At 39.9% G+C, this 20,009-nt stretch overlaps 1 protein-coding gene across 5 annotated transcripts in view; it reads right to left on the bottom strand.

Annotated features, from left to right (window-relative positions):
- Positions 1-20,009, bottom strand: part of vegfc (vascular endothelial growth factor c) — a 154,015-nt gene that overhangs the window by 83,818 nt on the left and 50,188 nt on the right. For all 5 annotated transcript variants that reach the window (XM_040145216.1, XM_040145219.1, XM_040145220.1 and 2 more), the window contains one exon: positions 13,640-13,830. In XM_040145216.1, the coding sequence (XP_040001150.1) occupies positions 13,640-13,830 (191 nt within the window). The remainder of the gene's footprint in view (positions 1-13,639; positions 13,831-20,009) is intronic.

Below are 20,009 nucleotides of genomic sequence, written 5' to 3'. Positions count from 1 at the left end.
GAATTAGCTATTAGTTCCTCAATCTGGTCAGGGGTCTTGATTTTATGAGGGCATTGGATAGTTCTATTTAATGAATATAGTACATTTGCTCATTTGGCACTTTATCGAAAGCGACTTACAACACTCAAGTTTCAGTACAGTAGGTGACCTAGGAGTAAGCACTGCCCAGTAAAAAACCCCATTGTGGGGCCACTGAGGGCAGAAAATTGCCCTAAAAGACCAGAAAAGTGGGCATAATGTGGGTTGCCCAAATGGAACTCGTGTCCCTTGTGAACTGGGGGTCCAATGTGGGCCCCATATTTTGGGGCCACACCAAGCCCAGAAGGGGGGCATATTGTGGGCTAGACACTAAGAGCCCATTTCACTGGTGGTGTGGGCCCCCAGAGGGCCTGCTACAGGCCCACAGCTTATTTTACTAGTGCCAATGTGGGCCAAGGGAATCCCAATAAGATATCCAAAGCTATTTCAAGAGGTCAATATTTATTTTACACAATTGATATTATTATAACTAATGATATAATACAACTAATAAACACAATGCAAAGGTCCCATAATGTAGAAAGTGAGATTCCCATTTCTTTTTTGATTATAAAGCAGGTCTAGGTTCTATAAATAAATAATATAAATGTCTGTATATATGTACATATATCTATATATATGTGTGTGTACACATATCTATCTCTCTCATATATATATATATCCTTTGAAAAAAAATTGAGACCACTGCAAAATTATCAGTTTCTCTGATTTTATTATTTATAAGTATGTGTTTGAGTGAAATGAACATTTGTTTTATTCTGTAAACTACTCACAACATTTCTCCCAAATTCCAAATATATTGTCCTTTAGAGCACTTATTTGCAGAAAATGACAAATGGTCAAAAAAACAAAAAAGTGTTTTCAGACCTCAAATAATGCAAAGAAAACAAGTTCATATTCATTTTTAAACAACACAGTTCTAATGTTTTAACTAAGGAAGAGTTCAGAAATCAATATTTGGTTCAATAACCCTAATTTTCAATCACAGCTTTCATGCGTCTTGGCATACTCTCCACCAGTCTTTCACATTGCTGTTGGGTGAATTTATGCCACTCCTGGTGCAAAAATTCAAGCAGGTCAGCTTTGTTTGGTGTCTTGTGACCATCCATCTTCCTCTTGATCCCATTCCAGAGGTTATCAATGGAGTTCAGGTCTGGAGATTTGGCTGGCCATGACAGGGTCTTGATCTGGTGGTCCTTCATCCATACCTTGATTGACCTAGCTGTGTGGCATGGAGCATTATCCTGCTGGAAAAAACAATCCTCAGAGTTGGGGAACATTGCCAGAGCAGAAGGAAGAGAGTTTTCTTCCAGGATAACCTTGTACGTGGCTTGATTCATGCGTCTTTCACAAAGACGCAACCGCCAATTCCAGCCTTGCTGAAGCACCCCTGGATCAACACCGATCCTCCAAATTTCACAGTGGGTGCGAGACACTGTGGCTTGTAGGCCTCTCCAGATCGCCGTCTAACCATTAGACGTACAGGTGTTGGGCAAAAATGAAAATTGGACTCACCAGAGATGACCTTACACCAGTCCTCTATGGTCCAATCCTTATGGTCTTTTGCAAACCTCAGCCTGGCTCTTCTTTGCTTCTCATTGATAAAGGGCTTTTTTGTAGCTTTACACGACTTTTTGCTCTGCCCCTATGAGCCTGTTTCAAACTGCTCTCGCCATGCACTTCACCCCAGCTGCCATTTGCATTCTTTTTGTAGGTCACTTGATGTCATCCTACAGTTGCTGAGTGACATTGGAATGAGTTGATGGTCATCCTGGTCAGTGGAGAGTCGTTTTCACCCTCTGCCAGTCTGTAGCTTTGTTGTCCCCAATGTCTGCTGCTTGATCTTGTTCTTATGAACCGCCGTTTTAGAAATTTTAAGGATGGAAGCAACCTGACGCTCACTGTATCCTTCTGCCAGTAAAGCCAGAATTGAACCTTTCTTTTCCTCACTCAAAACTTTTCTTTTGGCATGGTCAACAGTTTTTTTTTTGATTCCATTACTTTTCAGGTACTACTAGCACTGCTTTTGCCATCCAGCTGGTCCTATTGCAAGAGGATAGTGATGACGTCAGCAGTGGTTTTTATACTTTTCCTCGTTAAATAAGATTTGGTTCAGGTGATCACCTAATTAGTACCTCATTAAGTAGAATGAGGTGTGCTTGTGTTGGAATTCAACAGACACTTGAATGGAATGGCTGTTATACATGTACAGATGCTGATTTCAGAAAAATTTGCAGTGGAATCTTTATTTTTTCCAAAGCTGTGTATATGTATATATATATATTTGACCTCTCAGGAATTAATAAAAATGGTCAAAGTCCCTCAAAAATACCACATTAGACTTAGAGGAACACTATAGAAAAATTCATGCTGTGATTTTGTATCAAAAAGAATTAACCACATCCCCTTTATGGTCAATATACCTCGCAAAGCCATATGTCTATTGAAGCCCAAGGTCTTTAGTTTGTGGTTGTAAAGTTTCAGGAGAGATTATCCAGTAGGTCATTTTATACAGAGAGGTCAGGTTATGAGAAATGGTCTGACCACAATGAAGTGGCTACTATGGGGAATAACATCATCACACATGAATACAAGTGGGCTCATTGAATCGATAAGAGTCTCAGCTTTCCAATCATACCCAGTTTATCTAATTCCAAGACTGTTTAGGGACCCCCGTGTGCAGAAATATTCAACTACACAATTTAGAATAGGCAAAAATATCAAATTTAATGCATGCAAAAAACTGGCATGGTGTTTACCAAAAACTGAATGGGATTAAGTTGACATGTCTGTAAAGGGGAGACTCGTGGGTAACCATAAAGCCCATTTCCATTCAGATATCTTGTAATGAGAGGTCAAGGGATCCCTTTGAAAATGGCCATGCCAATTTTTCCCGCATCAAAATTTAGTCTAATTTGGAGCATTATTTTGCCCCCTTTCCTACAAGCTAGCATGACATGTTTGGTGCCAATGGATGCCTTAGGTCATCTAGTTTGATATGATATCTGTATCTCTAGCTTTAAAACTAAGCCCATAACCACCACTTTTCTTTTGGCATGGTCAACAGTTATTTTTTGATTCCATTACTTTTCAGATAATACTAGCACTGTTTTTGCCATCCAGCTGGTCCTATTGCAAGAGGATAGTGATGACGTCAGCAGTGGTTTTTATACAGCAGGTCTCTGAGGGCTAGTGTTATTTAAACTAACGTTACAACTTCATTCTAAAGTTGGCTAACAAGTTTCATTCAGTCAATTTCTCTGCAGAAACATTTATTTTCAAACGTTTCTCTGAAATGCCAGAGACGGCAAGAGCTGCCCTTGAACTGTTAAAATTTGTCTTCAAATAAAGTTGGCAAAGTAATGGGTTCATTAGCTAAAAATTTGCAGAGTCATCATTAGTTAACTCTAACATCACTGAATGACATGCAAAGTAGGCTCTAACTGAGAATAACTAAGTATACCAATTGCAAGCAGAAACATATATTTAGCATTTAAATTAAAACTTACCGTGACTTTACTTTTGCCTAGTTGTCCACCAACAATACTTCCATCTCTGGCTTTGGTCTTTTGGACGCTTTTCTTCTTGCATGCTTCAAGCAAGATATGCTGCTTTCAAAAGGCCCCATAAATGGATAAACTCCAACTTCAACCGATACATAGCCACAAGGCAGCAAGCAATTAGTATTTACGTTTTATTTCTCATTTATCTTCAAGAAAGGTATTATTCCTTATTAATAAAGATGATAGTAGAGGTATGATTGTAAATGACTGACAATATTTAACCAACATGTAGACAAATTAAAACATTTTTTGTTTTTGGTTTTTTTGGGGTTTTTTTGTTTGAAAAAAGTTGGCTCATTGATAAGATTATTGCCCCAAGAAGAAATTTGTCTTGCGCTCAAGTTTTGCACATACAAAAACTCAAAATGATCTCACGCAAATACACATTCAAAGACCAAGACCATAAAAACAGTCTATTATACTTCACAAGCGTGAATCTAAACACTTCTCACTCAGACACTTCACTTACACGTTATAAAACATAGTAGGTTAACTGACTGTAGCATATGCAGGAGCTGTGGCTGGTGCAAGTGAGCGTTAAGACATTATGGCTGATGGTTTACCACTGACCTGGGGTCAAAGATGGCTAGATTCACACCACACTTAGCATATCTCTGCATAGTTGCTTAAGCAGATGTTATTGCATGCTGTTCAATTTGGTACATGTAGTAAGGAGCTCAACCCTGATTGCACCAAACAAGGCAGTGGAAACCAGTTCTTAGACTGATGGGGACTGTGGCTGGACTGTGGACAAAGCTGGACAATGGCCCCTGGGCTGGCTAACAACACGGAACAGTAAATTTATGGGAAGAAGCCAGGGCACACTGTGTGGACTTGGCTGTAGAAAAAATAATCTTCTGGGAGTAAACGGTCAGAGGGCCAGAATGAATCTTACCTTATGAGTTGTAAACAGTGCATATGCACCTACATTGGGCTTCACCTCTAAAATTTTATGATTCATTTAGCACCAAATTAAATCATATCTCAGGGTAGGACCGTCTGTAACTGCGCAGGATTACATTGCCAGGGTTGGGTTAGACCACAACTCATGACCAAACTGCATAGGTAATTTTATCATTAGAAAAAAGGTGAACATGGACGCTCCTGGAACTATGCACATATCTAATAAATTTATGCATCACAAACTCCTTTTTTCAAAGCAAGATGACAGCACAAAGAATTGATGACACATACAGCATGAGTCATTATAAACTGGACCTGCCAATCACAATGTTCTGAGCAGTTTCCTTTTAACCAGGACAGCCTGTGATACAGATCATTCACTTGTAGTTATCTTGGTCAAGCTCAAAGCCAAAAGGATACATCATTCCAAACAAAGACCTTGCTCTGACATTAGCAATCAAAGGTGGGAAAATGATGAGCCTCACTGTCATTGTTGAATAGAAAGGTCTGCACCACAAGATTTAAGAGATGCTAGCATCATGTTGTATAAGCAAGGGTAGAACATCAATGTAGGGGTACCCCGGTGGCTCATCATGTAGAGCATTTATGCACAACATGAGACTAACTTCAAACTGGGTAACTGGGTTCAAATCCAATCCAGACCCTTTGCTCTACACGTGATTTTTCCTGTCTCTCTCCACTGTGCCTGTCTAAAGTAGAAATGCACAAAAGAATAATACAAAAAAAGACACTGATTGTAACATTACTCCTATAAGCATAAGGGAACTTTGTCATGAGAATATTCCTGAGGAGACTTTCCTATTCCTGTAAAACCCTAAATAAACCCTATCCTAAATGACTATGCAGTCCAATCCACAATTGATATGTCACATATAGGTCTTCTAAGGCTAAAATCCAGATTAGCTCCCAAATTGCTGCATCCTTGCCAAAAGTGGTACAGTATTATATAATATTTGGGCCATATGTGGCATATCATATGTGGGCTACTTTTGGCTCACACAGATTACCAAGTACCAATTGTGTCACATCTTTACCTTAAGTGGCACAGTACTGTTCAACAATATTTGGGCCATATTTACGTCAAATTTTGGCATGTTATGCTCACACCCAGATCAGCCAGTGCTGACTATGCTGTACAGTTGCCAAAAGTGGTCCAAATTTGTTTTAAAGTATTCCGGCCATATTTGCCATATCATATGTGGGCCACTTTAGGTTCACATCCAGATAAGCCAGTGCTGTTTTGTGCCATATATTAGCCAAAACTGACCCAGGTATGTTTTAAAATAACCAGGCCACATTTGCTGCATTGTATGTGCCAGTTTTTGGTTTGCCTTTGTCGACTGTGCCACATCTTTGACAAGGGTGGCCCACATTTGTTTTGTGTAATTTCGGCCGTATTCACCATTTACCACATGGACCACTTCTGGTTCACATCCAGATTACACATGAACGACAGCACCACATTTTTGCCAAAAAAGGCCCACATTTAATTTGGGAAATTTGTACCTATTTGCTATCATATATGAGGGCCCATTAAGGCTCAAATCCATGTTGTCCGGGCCAGAAGAAGGCCAGCAGTGCTGCATCATTGCCTGAGCTGGCCCACATACAAATACTATCTGGGTGAGAACAGCCTCCACACGAGAAATGTTGTTTTCAAATTTTGATAAGGTAAGGTGGATGGACTAGTAGATATCACCTTAAAATCTATCTATGACTAAAATCTTTTATTCAGTTTGAAAAATATAGTTAAGAAAAGCCTACATTTAAATAGTGTATCATAAAACTATGGCTACAAACTGGATAAAAACTGGAAAAAAGTTAAATTCTGACAACGCTTTGGCGGGAACACACAAACCAATGCGCAATGCGTAATGTGGAAAAATCTGACATTTAAAAGTGTAGCATTGGAAGCTAGCCCTACGAAATGGTTATATGCCAGACAGTATTACCATGACCTTAAGGTTGGATCAATAAGACCTGAAGTGAGCTGGGGTAACTACGGGCAAGCCCAAATGTGGATTGCCCACACTAAACCTACAAGGGCCTGGACTTTCCTCCTAGCAAATAAGAGGAGCTGCTGTCTTTAGGTCATTGAAGGTTGCCCCATCTCCACAAGAAGGTTCTGAATTTCTAAAGTTAATAATGTATTCAGTCTGCTTCAACTTTTTGTGCAGATTGTGCCATGGTGCACCATAATTACATCTCTGATCACTCTGATCACCACAGTTGAGAGTATTAGTTAGTCAGCCCATTTGCACTTGTGTTTGTACTCAACAAGACTAGGTCAAAACCTAGTATATGGCTGGACCACCTATGCTCCATGTTTGCGAGATTGAGGATGTAGTTGAAACCTGTTGTGGAACAGCTGTAAACAGCTACTTTAAAAAGGAAAGTAGCTAAGGCCTGCTCTAAAAGTCTCTAACTAGATGACTTAATACACTAAATAGCATATTCATGACGTCATTGTGTATTATTTGCAGTCTACTTAGTTTCCGCTTGTTTCAGCCCTTTATCTGGTTGCTTCTCTTCTACTGTCTGTGTTCACATGTACAGTATTTTAATACAGCAGAATTTCCAATAAAGCTGTTCTCATTTACATGTTTTTCTGTTTCTGTTGTGAGAAAATGTAAAAGGCGGCCCATTAAAACTACATGTTAACCAGCAGTCACTCCCAAGCCATTTCCAAGCTGCTGCTCTGCATAGCTAAAATCCTGATCCACGATGTCATTTGACACAATCACCATATACCTAAATTAAAGACAATGGCTGTGCTGTGATTTAAGCTATATTTACTTGTAAAATTATTACTCAGAAAGAAGATTAAAAGCTCATTCAAGTCTATGTCAGCTGAATTGAATGAGACACATAGATAGGTGTGTCTGCAGAGGAAAAAGCCCGACCTCACGTTTGCAGGGCAATACTGGCGACTCTCTTCTACAGAAAGTAGCTATAGTTTGTCCAAAAAGCTAAATTTGTTGCTAGGTGCTTTTTTGAAAAATAGTAGCTTAAAGGTTTGAAAAGTCTGTAAATCTAGCGACAAAGGTCCTAAGTTGGCCACACTGTCACTGTTCACGCTAAGTCATTTTGAAAGAGCAAGGGCCAATGGGGAAATTCCAGCACTCAACTGGCCGACCAGTGGTGTAAATTCAGCACAAAGTAAGTCAGTCAATTAGTTAGAGACAGACATTCACGTTTATATGGCTGTCCCCTCTGTGGCAGTCCAGCCAAAAACCCTAAAACATAAAAGTCTAAAGCCCTGTTACAGTATTCAGTACAACCAACAATATAAAAGTGCTGAAAACATACAGTAGTAATGATTTAGCATTTAGAGTTAGGGTTGGAACTGTGTCAGAGAAGGGGTCATAAAATCATCAAAATATAGATAGTATTTCCTCTGGGGAGCCTCAGCTAATTACATCATACACTATATTGTGTGCAAGAATTTGGGTGTATGCATGATGCAGTTACTGTTACATTATCACATACACTGTGTTATGCATGTTCATCAAACACATAGCCGTATTCCGAAAGGTCCTCTGTAATGTTATTGAGGCATGTCCTCCCCGTGTACTGATGTTTTGTAGTAAGCTTCTCATCCAGCTTCAGGAAGACATCAGACTGTGGGATCTTCTTCATCAGAAAGTGTTTATAGAAAATATGTGCTCTAGTATCTACAACATCCAATTTTGCTCTGGGTCAACAGCAAGCAGCAGGACTTAATGTACACCAACGTAAACATTAGCATCTCATCCAAGACATCAACACCAAACTACTGCTCATGCTTCAGCTATTTTGGGCAAGGCATAGTTTTCATAACAGTGATGTTGAATCATGAGACAAATCTTTGTTTATGTGCCTTGGGAGGCAGGTCTCTCAGTTACTAATTCATTCAGAAGACAATTTCATAATTTTTCCATGTATTTATTTAATATGTATACACAGTATGTCTACACAGTATACATACAATAAATACATACAGTTAATACAGACAGTTAATCAAACCAGAATTCAAGCATTATGTCGCCAGCTGCATATTAGTTATTTCCTTGGTAGAAATTCATGAGGGGAAAAAAAAAAATCATTGGATGATTTAAGTGCAGGTATCTCGTGGGAATTTGTTGTTCAGTTTCTGTCCAACTGAGCAAGCCTACATTTAGGTTAAAAGATCATTCAAATGACTTAAGAAGATATTTTTTTATTTCATAGTGTGTTTAAATGTCCATACATGTATGTTTTTAATGAAGATTACGTTACATCATAATCCTTTGTGTTTACATATGAGTAAGATGATATGTCTCAAAAAGCATCTTTACTGGCTGAGTTACTGGGAATCAGCCCAAAAACTCTGCCTCTGTTTTCAATATACATTTGCTAGTTTCTTTTGTTATCAACATTTTATTAGGTAACCATGTGTGCCTGCCTTCATATGTGCTGAAAAAAACATCTTAGCAGCTTAACTTATACCCATGATCAAAAGTAAATCTGGAGAAGGTGCATTCAGTTACTATGGCCAAACTGTCTGGAACAAACTTTCCGATGATATAAAATGTACCACAACTGTGTTATCTTTTAAAAGCAAGCTGAAGACCTACTTGTTCTCTTACGCCTATGACTAGCTAGTGCCCACATCTCTTTGTCTGTCTGTTTGTCTTATTTTTTTTCTCTGTCTCACTTTCTTTCTTTGGGTGTATGAGAGTAGGTGTGTTGCAAAGACATGTGTCTAGTTGTGATTGTTCAGCTGGGTGGCAGGGGATTAGTTATTTTTATTATATTCATATACAGTATACATACTTAAATTCTTAGAAATTAGTTATTTCATTTTTGTTTTGGTTCACATGTACTGTGTGTAAAGCGCATTGAGATTACTTTGAAATGTGCTATGCAAAAAAATTTTGATTTGATTTTGATTAGATGGTGACCGTACATCTTTCATTACAGACAATAAAAATCATATAGTGGTTTCGTGCATTTCCAAACTTTACTACACATTCACCATGTGGACCACACAATATTTTCCTCTTTAACCATTCCTGGCCACTCTGTGTATTTCTCTAACAGGATGGCTGGAATGAAATACATCTAGTTGTAATCATTTTCCATAGTTTGGAAATACAGAATTGAAAACATAGAAAATAGAATAAATAGAAAACATACACACTTAAACTAAATGTAGTCACAGTCCCTCATTCTGCATCTATAGTGCGTGTAAATTTTTACCCACGACAGCAGGGGAGCTCTAGGGATAGCACTCTGTAAGTCAACTGCTTTGGTCCAGACTGAAATATTTCAACAGCTATTGGATGGATTGAAATTAAGTGAGGTACATTCATGTTCCCCGGAGGATGAATTGTAATCACTTTGGTGATATTCTGATTTTTTTGTCATCAGGTCAAAGTTTTAATTTTCCCAATACTTTCACTTGTAATGAAATACCTGCAAAAACAAATTACACCTCTATCAGCCTCAAATGTTAAGTGCTAATTAGCAAATGTTATCATGCTAACATGCCACACTAAGATGGTGGCCATGGTTAACATTACCAGCTCGACATCAGCATGTTCACATTGTCATTGTGTGCATTTTAGCATGTTGGTCATTGCACTGCTGTGCCAAAGTAAAGTCTTAGATTCTAGTGTTGTCTGTCACAAAAAAGTGAGTTTATGAAAGTAGCATGTGGGACTGTTATTTAACCAATATTATCTACTGAAGGCCCAAAATAGTATTAGTATTTTTATACTGCAGCTATTGAGAGATACTAGTCTGACTCACCAGGTGTAGGCTGCGGGTATAAGCCTGCGATTGCCTGCATGTCTCATGCAGCATTCTCCTCACCTTCCGCTTCCACCCTGTTACCATTTTCAAAATCCCCTTCGCTAAGGGAAACAACAACAATTTCCGAGCTAGCAACCTACACACTGAAAATGGCGAGTTCTGACGAAGATTTGGATCATGCAGTCACAGAGTCGACATATATCTTTTACTGTTCTTTGTTGCGTTTTCTTTGCAGGAAATTAGCCATTTTAATGACAGTGATCACCACCCCATGTTCAAATGTTCCACCAACCGAAGTGCCCCCCCCAACACTATTTAGCAGGGAAACGGTGGCTGCAACGTGGGTTTAGCACTGCCCAAGATGAGTGTGATTGGTTTAAAAAAATACAAACAAGCCAGAAATTTTTTTTCCCCAATAGCAGAATGATAATGGATGCAGCCAAAACATTCTGACACAGCGCTGTGGAAATAGATCTGGCTATGTGAGCCTAGATAAATACCAACATTTAGTGTTTTTAAATTTACTCAAAAATATTTTAACAAATATGAAAATCTTAAGTCTTGCTAGTAGCCCCCCATTTTTAATCCTTGAAGCCTTACGTCTAAAGGGGGAAATAATGCACAGCCAAAACAGCAGCATTATCACTACCCCTGTCTAATATGCTGCCAGTCCTTCACGTGCCGCCCAAAACAGCTTCAACCCCCCGAGGCATGGATTCTAATAGACCTCTAAAGCTGTCCTGTGGTATCTGGCACCAAGATGTTAGCAGCAGATCCTTTAACTCATGAAGTTGTAAGGTGGAGCCACCGCAGATCAGACTTGCTCAAGCATATCCCCAACACCCTTGTTATATTGACACTATATTAAAATCTTGAAATGAACTTGTAATTAATTTATTATTTCATAGTGCTATTTAAGGCAGTTTTTAAGGGCCAGTTAAAACATCATCAAATCATCCCACACAGAAAAGGGCAGCCTCAGGGAAGAGAACGAGAGAACATGCTGCAAAACTCAATCTGACCGCACACAAGCTCACACACAGTGCTCCAGTGGAGCCACATAACAAGCCAATTAAAAAGAAGACCACATGCTAGTAAACACTTTACTGCCTTCCTCTGCAGTTTAACCCTGAGTGTCATAGTGAAATATTCACACACACACACACACACACACACACACACACACACACACACACACACACACACACACACTCTCTCTCTCTCTCTCTCCAGGGTACTCCAAAGATCCTGCATCTGCTGAGGCAACTAGCGGAGAGGTTTCTGTTAATCCTCAGTCAGTGCATTTACATGCACTTAAGTAACCACTGAGAGAAACCAGGTAATACAGGTAATGTGACAAAGCATGTAAATACATTCAATAAACATATATAAATTTACAAATATTTGAAAAGCATTTGTGAATATCTTCCTGACAATCACAACTTCCGAACAGGCATTTGTGAATCCATTTATTATTTGTGAATCCAAAAGGCATTTGTGGATCTCAATTCTACAGTTGTAGATTTAAATTTAAAACATAGAGTTTTTAGACAAACTTTCCACCAGTCTGAATGAAAATCAACTTGTATCACTTGGCCATTTTCAGAAAACATGTGATCACATGCTTACAATGTCATTTCTGCATTTATTTGTAAATTAATTTAATGTATTCACAGATTTTTTTTTTTTTATTTGTGGAATTTGTTTATGTATTTGCAGATCTGTTTTATATTTGCAAGATAATTTTGTGAATGTACAAATCATGTTTTGTATTAGTGGAAGGTGTTTTATATTTACAGATTAGACATTTACAATGTACAAAAATCTACACATTGTCAATCTGTTCACCAAATAATAACAATCAAATAAAAATAATCGAAAATAATAGAGAAGGCTGGGAGAGCAATGAAACAAAGACAGGAAGGCAGACAGAGACAGAGAAAAATCATCCTGCGGGAGAAATACAGCTGGGAAATCAGGTTTCACTAATTCCCGATCCCAATTACAGTCACCCGGTTTCTTGTTTACATGACAGTTAAGATACTATTTTACTGGAGAAAGCTGACTGTAACCTGGTTACTTAAGTGGGTGTAAACACTTACACTGACTGTGGCAGCAAATACATGCGTGCGTGCGTGCACACGCACACACAGGCAGAAGAGGCCTTAAAACATTATGAAATTGGATGAATTCCTCATGAAATTATGTAATATTTCACCCAGCACCAGGTAGTTCAAAGTTTCCACTTGTCCAACCCTTGGCTATATACAGTACTTTACCTCAATCCGACTATTCATGACATGATATCTATAACAGGTCTGTCACTTTTTGTTCATAACTAATATTGAAGATGGGAATAAAACTAATATTGTAATGACATGTTCAAATTCAAAACTCAAACTTAAATGCAGCAGGCTTTGTCTTTTTATCCATCAAAGGGGGGTGGTAAAATACTGTTGACAACTGAAAAAATGACAGCCCTAATCCACAAGCATGTTAACATGGTAATGTTAGAATTATATTACAAAAGTATGTTAATGTTAATCCTTCTAAAAACATCTGACTCTAAGTTCAACTGAAACTGACAACACAGCTGAGTCTGACAAACTCAGAGTGAGATTTCCTTTTGTAGGCCTTTGTACAGAGGATAAAACTTTTAAGTAACACTACAAACACTACATACTTCTGCCTCAGTAGTAATGAGGATATAAGAATAGAAAAGTTTTTTTTTTTTAATCTATCCAACAATTGAAAATTGTAGTTTACCATGCATACAGTATTTTATAGCCATCGTTGTTTGAAGCACCAATAATTGCTTGATTTCACATCATGTCACACACTTAGCATGCAATTTGCTGAAAGAGTACCAAGAGGTCCCAAATATGTTTGATGGTGGGGTAAAAAACAACACATGATCATAGTAATTTTCAAGCTAGTTAATAAGCTGAGTAAATTTAGACTGAGTCGCACTGTTGAATAACTAAGCTGTGGGCAAATTAACCATTTTTGTTAGTAACATTAGCAACAGTACAAGTAGAGTAAAAGGAAAACAAAAACCTGGCAGTACTGGCAACTACTAGATAACCCCATTCTATCAGTAAGAACACCATAACTAGCTTGGGTAACAGTGGCTCTCTCATTCATTCACATGAAAAACTGAAATCACCAGGCCAATGCATTCTAAATTAAAGGTTGAAAGTAAAAATTAAATAAATTACAAGTATGGCTAAACCTCTGAGCCATGCATTAGACCTTTTCATATGGAATTTTCATTGTTCCAAAACTCAGAGGTATCAGAGGTTCCACAAGCAATAAGTATTAATGAAAAAGGTGCTTACAGTTTTGCTGAGGTAACCGGTGGAGATATTCCTGCATTGTTTGTCTTCAGAGTGGCAGCATCCTCCACATCTGTAGACGGACACACAGGGTGGTTTATAGAAGATGTTGGTGGGAGCTCCAAACTCCCTGCCCACGTCGACACACACTTCCCTGGGCATGCACTGAGTCTTCCTCCACTCTGATTCAATACCTGTACACACACAGAAAGTCAGACCACCACCACAGCCAAGAAAAGAGTCATTTTTTTGCTATACACATGAACAGCAATGCACAAAGGTTAAAGACACATACATGAAACGCTCATACACAAACATATGGTCTCTAAATTTTGCATATTCCGATATTGCCACAGAAGAACTTTGGTCAAGAAGGAATTCAGATTTTGAACGCACACAGTTTGCTCCATACGTTGTTGGATAGTGATACAGTTTTCGTAATTTTGCCCCTCTACACCGCTACGATGGATTTGAAATGAACAAATCAAGATGTGATTGAGGTGTAGACTTTCAGCTTTAATTCAAAGGGTTTCACAAAAATATCACATTAACCCTTTAGGAATTACAGCCAGTTTTATACGTAGTCCTTAATTTTCCGCTAAACCTCTAAAAATGCCTGCCCAGTTCTGGAACAAGATTCCTTGGACAGATGAATTCAACATTAACTTGTACCAGAATGATGAGAAGATAAGAGTACAGAGAAGGAAAGGCCACATACCACATAATCTGTTAAACATAGTGAAGCAGTGTTATGCCATGGGCATGTATGGCTGCCAGTGGAACTATGTCACTTGTGTTTATTGATGATGTGACTGAAGTATTAGGATTGATTCTTAAGTCTATAAGGCTATACTATCTGCTCAGATTCAGCCAAATGCTGCACAACTGATAGAATGGTACAGATGCATAATGACCCAAAACATTATGTGAAAAGCAACCAAGAGCTTCTCAAGGCAAAGAAATTGAATATTTTTCAATGGCAAAGTCAGTCACCTGACCTCAACCAAACTGAGCATGTATTTCACTTACTGAAGATAAAACTGAAGGCAGAAAGACCCACAAACAAGCAGCAACTGAAGGTAGCTGCAGTAAAGGCCTGGCAAAGCATCTCAAGCGAGGAAACTTGGCACTTGGTGATGTCCATGGGTTCCAGACTTCAGGCAGCCATTGACTGCAAAAGATTTTCATCCAAGTATATAATCCTTATATTTATAATTATGTTGGTTTGTCCAACTTTTGAGCCTCTTAAATGAGGGACTATGTATAAATATGGCTGTAATTCCTCAATGTTTTATTGGATATTATTGTAAAACCCCTTGAATTAAAGCCGAAAGTCTACACTTCAATCACATCTTGATGGCTTTGTTTTAAAATCCATTGTGGCGATGTAGAGAGGCAAAATTGCGAAAATTGTGTAACTTACCAACAACTTATGGAGGAGACTGTAAGTGAACAACTTGAGCCAAAACTGAAGTTATTACCAAACCGTGAGTGCATCATGGCGGAGAGCCAGTGTGATCGGCCACCATTGATGACAGCAGTATGATAATGGATTCTTCCTAATACAACATGTCAGTGTCATATCCTTTAGTTGTGTAGGCACAAAAATTAAAAAAGTATACCCTCTTGGCACACTGTGTACAGAACAAATGATGACACTGCGCAGAGAAAAATAAAGCTAACAAAAATCAGTCCTAGAGTCACCGTTTGCCACTTACCATCATCAAGTGGGAAAGAAAACAAATGCAAGTTGTGGTGTCAAATTACCTCAATATTATGTTATTACTAGGTCATCTCAGCTCTGACATTACTTCAGCAAATTAGTTCTCAGGGCAATACATATTTATTAAATAAATTAAATTATTTGCTAGTCTTAAGGCATGTCATGAATGTCGGCTGGTGATTTTGGGATTAAATTTAAAAAAAAATAAAAATTATGTGAAACCAAAAAATGATCTAAAAGGCAAAACTTTTCTTTCACTGATCAAGATTTCTCTAGCTGCCATGTTTTTCAGTTTCCTATAAGCAGATAGAAAAGTATTTTCAGCTAGCCGTTTCCTCAGTTCGTAAGGTAATTAAGAAATGGTAGACAACAAGAGCGGTTGAAGACTGGACGTCAGGAAGACCAAGAACACTTTCCGAGGGAACTGATTTTAGGATTGCTGGAAAGGCAAATCAAAATCCTTGTTTGACTACAAGACACTTTAAGGAAGATTTAGCAGACTCTGAAGTGGAGGTGCACTGTTTTACTGTGCAGCTACACCTGCACAAATATGACTTTGATGGAAGAGTTATCAGAAGAAAACCTCTCCTGCATCCTCACCACAAAATTCAACGTCCGAAGTTTGCAAAGGAACACCTAAGCATGCCTGATGTATTTTGGAAACGAGTCCTGTGAACTGATGAAATGAAAATAGAAATTTCTGGCCAAAATGAGCAAAAGTACATTTGGAGAGAAAAGGGTGCAGAACGGGGAGGAGAATGTCCATTTTGGGGGCCTCAGAATTGCATCTCTTTTATTTGCAGATGACATAGTTATTTTGGCTTCATCATACTTCTGCCTTGAGCTTGCACTGGGGCTCTTGGCAGCTGAGGGTGTGAAGCAGCTGGGACGAGATTAAGCACCCCTAAGTCTTAGGCCATGGTTCTCTGTTGGAAAACAGTGGATTTCTCCATTCAGGTTGTGACAGAGTTCTTGTACCAAGGGAAGGAGTTTAAGTATCTCAGGGTCCTGTTCACAAGTGAAGGTAGGTTTGAGCAGGAGATTGACAGGCGGATCGGTGCAGCGTGCAGTAAAGGAGGCGTTGTACCAGACCATTGTTGTATGAGGAGGGAGCTGAATCAAAATGGAAAGCTTTCGATTTACCAGTCAATCTACTTTCTGACCCTCACCTATGGTCATGAGCTTTGGGTAGTGACTGAAAGAATGAGATCACAGGTACAAGTGGCTAAAGTGAGTTTCCTCTGCAGGGTGGCTGGGCTCAGCCTTAGAGATAAGGTAAGAGGGTCTGACATTGGGATGGAGCTCTTATTAGAGCCACTGCTCCTTCGCATTGAAATTAGCCAATTGACATGATTCAAGCATCTGATTAAAATGCCTCCATGTAAGCTTCCATTGGAGGACTTCCGGGCACATCCAGCTGGTAGGAAACCCCAGGATAGACCCAGAACATGCTGGAGAGATTATCTCATCTGGCCTGGGAACCCCTCAGGATCCCCCCAGGAGGAGCTGGAAAATGTTGTTGGGGAGAGGGATGTCTGGTCTGCCTTACTTAACCTGCTGCCACCACAACCTCAGATAACAGTAGTAAATGGATTGGTTGGATGGGTTGATGGATGGATGGATGAAGAAAAGCACACAGCTCTTAATGCACCAAGAGGTCAGAGGGATATAATTAGACATAACCCTCAGAACAGAGTGAGTAAGTGAAGAATGGGAAACATCCCGCAAATAAAAACAAATGAAAGAACAGGGTGAAGCTGCAGTGCAAATGTCTTCCACTGACATTCCGGTGTAATGCACTCAGATGCTTTCCGAGGGATCCATCCTAGATAAAAGATAGGCCCGAGAAACAGCATCACGAAGCCCGTGTGACAAGTGCTGTGCCAAAAGTGGAACTCCCTGAGATTGCCCTCTGTAGATCACAAAATGGTGCTGGGAATGGCTTCCTGTGCGTGCAACCTAACAAGACAATGCATGCATCGAGAAGAGGAGAAGAGGAGATGAGAGGTGGCTTTCCCCTCAGATCCATACGGAGGAGGGAATAAACCACCTGAGTGATCAATCCGTACCTAAACAAGCTGATGATGGTCTTAGGTGTATAAACCAGTTTAGGCAGAAAATAGCAGATATGCCATCTCCCTGAATCCAGAGGCATAAAAGAGACACAGAGAGAGCAGACAAATCACTAACTCTCTTCAAAGACATCACAGCCAAACGCAAAGCCATTTTTCTATTAACCAGCGCACATAACACCAGAGATAATTCCCACTGAGGGGCCAAGGAGTGCACCATCAGCCGCTGTATCCATACACCCCTCACAAAGTGTTTCATCAAAGGGTGACCAACATGTTTTTAAAGCCCTCATGGAAACAAACCCTCACTTACACACACCAGAGGGTGGAAAGTGGGGATGTCATACACAGAAGGAGACATGTGTGAGCTGTGCTCAAGAGGCAAAGCAACAGCACTCGTGGTCTCATAGTTACAAAGTGTGGCACAGGGATTGTGCTGCTTTGGTAAAATGAATCGCTGCCGCCTAATAACTGAGAGGTTAGAGGAGGGTGGCCCAAAAAGTGTGGGAGATGTGTGTTATAGCTGAATTGGCAAAATCAGTGCCAGACTGTTTACTCACAGGAAAACTGATCTTAAGATGATGTGCATTTGTTTCATTGCAAAATTTTTCATTTTTACGAAGAGCATCAACACATTCACCACCTCCTGTGCTCCCTCGGAGGCTCTGAAGAACAGCTGGACCAGCCACTTGCAACCCGGCCACAGGGCTGGCTGTGCAGTTGAAGCTGCACTAATGGTTTTGCTCATTTCCTCTGCCTGTTCAAGGGGCCTCAGGCTGTGTGGCCAGCTTGGTCAATGCATAGGCCAGGCCATGTCATCAGCTACCATCAACACCTGGTAGGCACACTGATGAAACCAGTCAGCGAGTCTGGCGGACATTTGGTCTCTGTAAGACCATCAGTTTTGATTTGGTCCTGAGGAATGCAGTGGAGTTCAGTTCCAGTAGAGTTACAGGAAGGAAGCTGCACTTAGTGAAGCTTCCCACTCTGACAAGGGGAACATAGATGGAGACATGCTGTCAGTTTCCAAGGCCCTGCTGCCGATCCTGAGTGGTAAGACTTGATACCTGGGAAATGAAGCCCAGTCAGTGAGTCTGGCAGTCATCTGGTCTCTGTAGGACCATCAGTTTCAATTTGGTTACAGGATGGAAGCTGCAATTAGTGAACCTTCCCACTCTGGTGAGGGAAACATAGTTGAAGACATGTTTCCGAGGTCCTGCTGCTGTGTGGTAGGACTCGATACCTGGGAAACGAGGCCACACAGGGGGGTAATTCTCCCGAAGTGGCCAAACATTCTCTGTTGCAGCAGTGAAGGTGTCTGCTCTTCGCTGTTTCTCGGATTGAGGCGAGGCGGGCACAGTAAGGAGAGGATGATTGAGGAGTTAGGGCTAGGCCAACATGCTACGACCCAAGGCACAACTCACAATGGGCATGCAGGTCATAATCCATGACATGGCCCATCTGGCCTGTGGACACTGCTGGAGGAGGACATTTTCATCAGTAGCTATGCAGTCTAACTGAGCTGAAGAAAAAATGGGAGCCAATTGTCCGGTCCCATCACAATTTATACTCAAGATGAGACCAAGGCAGGTCCTGCATAGTACAAAACCCATTAGCAATATCCTTATAAGACAAAGCTTATGTGAAATAGAACTCTCTTTATCATCCGTGTGCCATTTGTATCGTTGAGCACAAATACTAGATGTGTGGCCAAGATAATTGCCCTTTTACTTATATTAAAACAGTTTTATATGTGAATATACATATACATATGGACAGTGAGTGCTCCGAGTGACTGTGGCAAGTAGCACTGGCACCTTCTGTGGCTACCACATTAACCAGTTACCTTCTTCAGTAAAGTACTAGCTGTCTGCTTGGTTCACTGATGGAGGCTGAATGGAAAATGACACGAGATTGTTGATGCAGTTATGACGTCTGTGTCTGCTGCTGGGACGCACTTCTTCCTATGGTTTTACTACAACAGGTACAAAGCTCACCACTGTATTATATTTAACGTCAGTTTTATGCTAGCATGCTAGCTTTAGCCTTTTTGTAGCTACTGATAGCTGCAGGCTATCAGTGACAGTGGGCCACTGGCAGTGGCTTTAGTAATAACACCTCTGCAACGATGCACCTCCTGACAAATGACACTAGTATTTTAACATGTATCTAAAGCTATTTTACAAAGGACCAACATAATTATTTGACAGCCTATCATTCATATCAATAACTAATATTGTTACAACATTTAGCTGTCATTTCAAACAATTTACCCTTATCGGTGTATTACATGCGTGGATATGTAAGATATGTATCAGCATTTACAGGTGAGTGAGTGAGTGAGCGAGTGAATGAGTGAGTGAGTGAGTGAGGAAGTTACAAGATTGGTCAACTGAATGCCATTTGACTGAGCACTGATGTTGCACCATTTGTCAGCTGGCGAAGTGTTGGAGTTTCCCCATTGGCCGTTGCTCTTCTAAAATAAACTGACACAAACAGTTTCGACTGCATCATTTACAGACAGTGTGGCCAAAAATTTAATTTACTGACCTTTCACACCCCTTTAGTGACTTTTCCT

Source organism: Xiphias gladius, chromosome 15 (genome assembly GCF_016859285.1).
Source record: "Xiphias gladius isolate SHS-SW01 ecotype Sanya breed wild chromosome 15, ASM1685928v1, whole genome shotgun sequence".
Classification (NCBI taxonomy): Eukaryota; Metazoa; Chordata; class Actinopteri; order Istiophoriformes; family Xiphiidae; genus Xiphias; species Xiphias gladius.
This window is presented reverse-complemented; position numbering and strand designations above follow the sequence as displayed.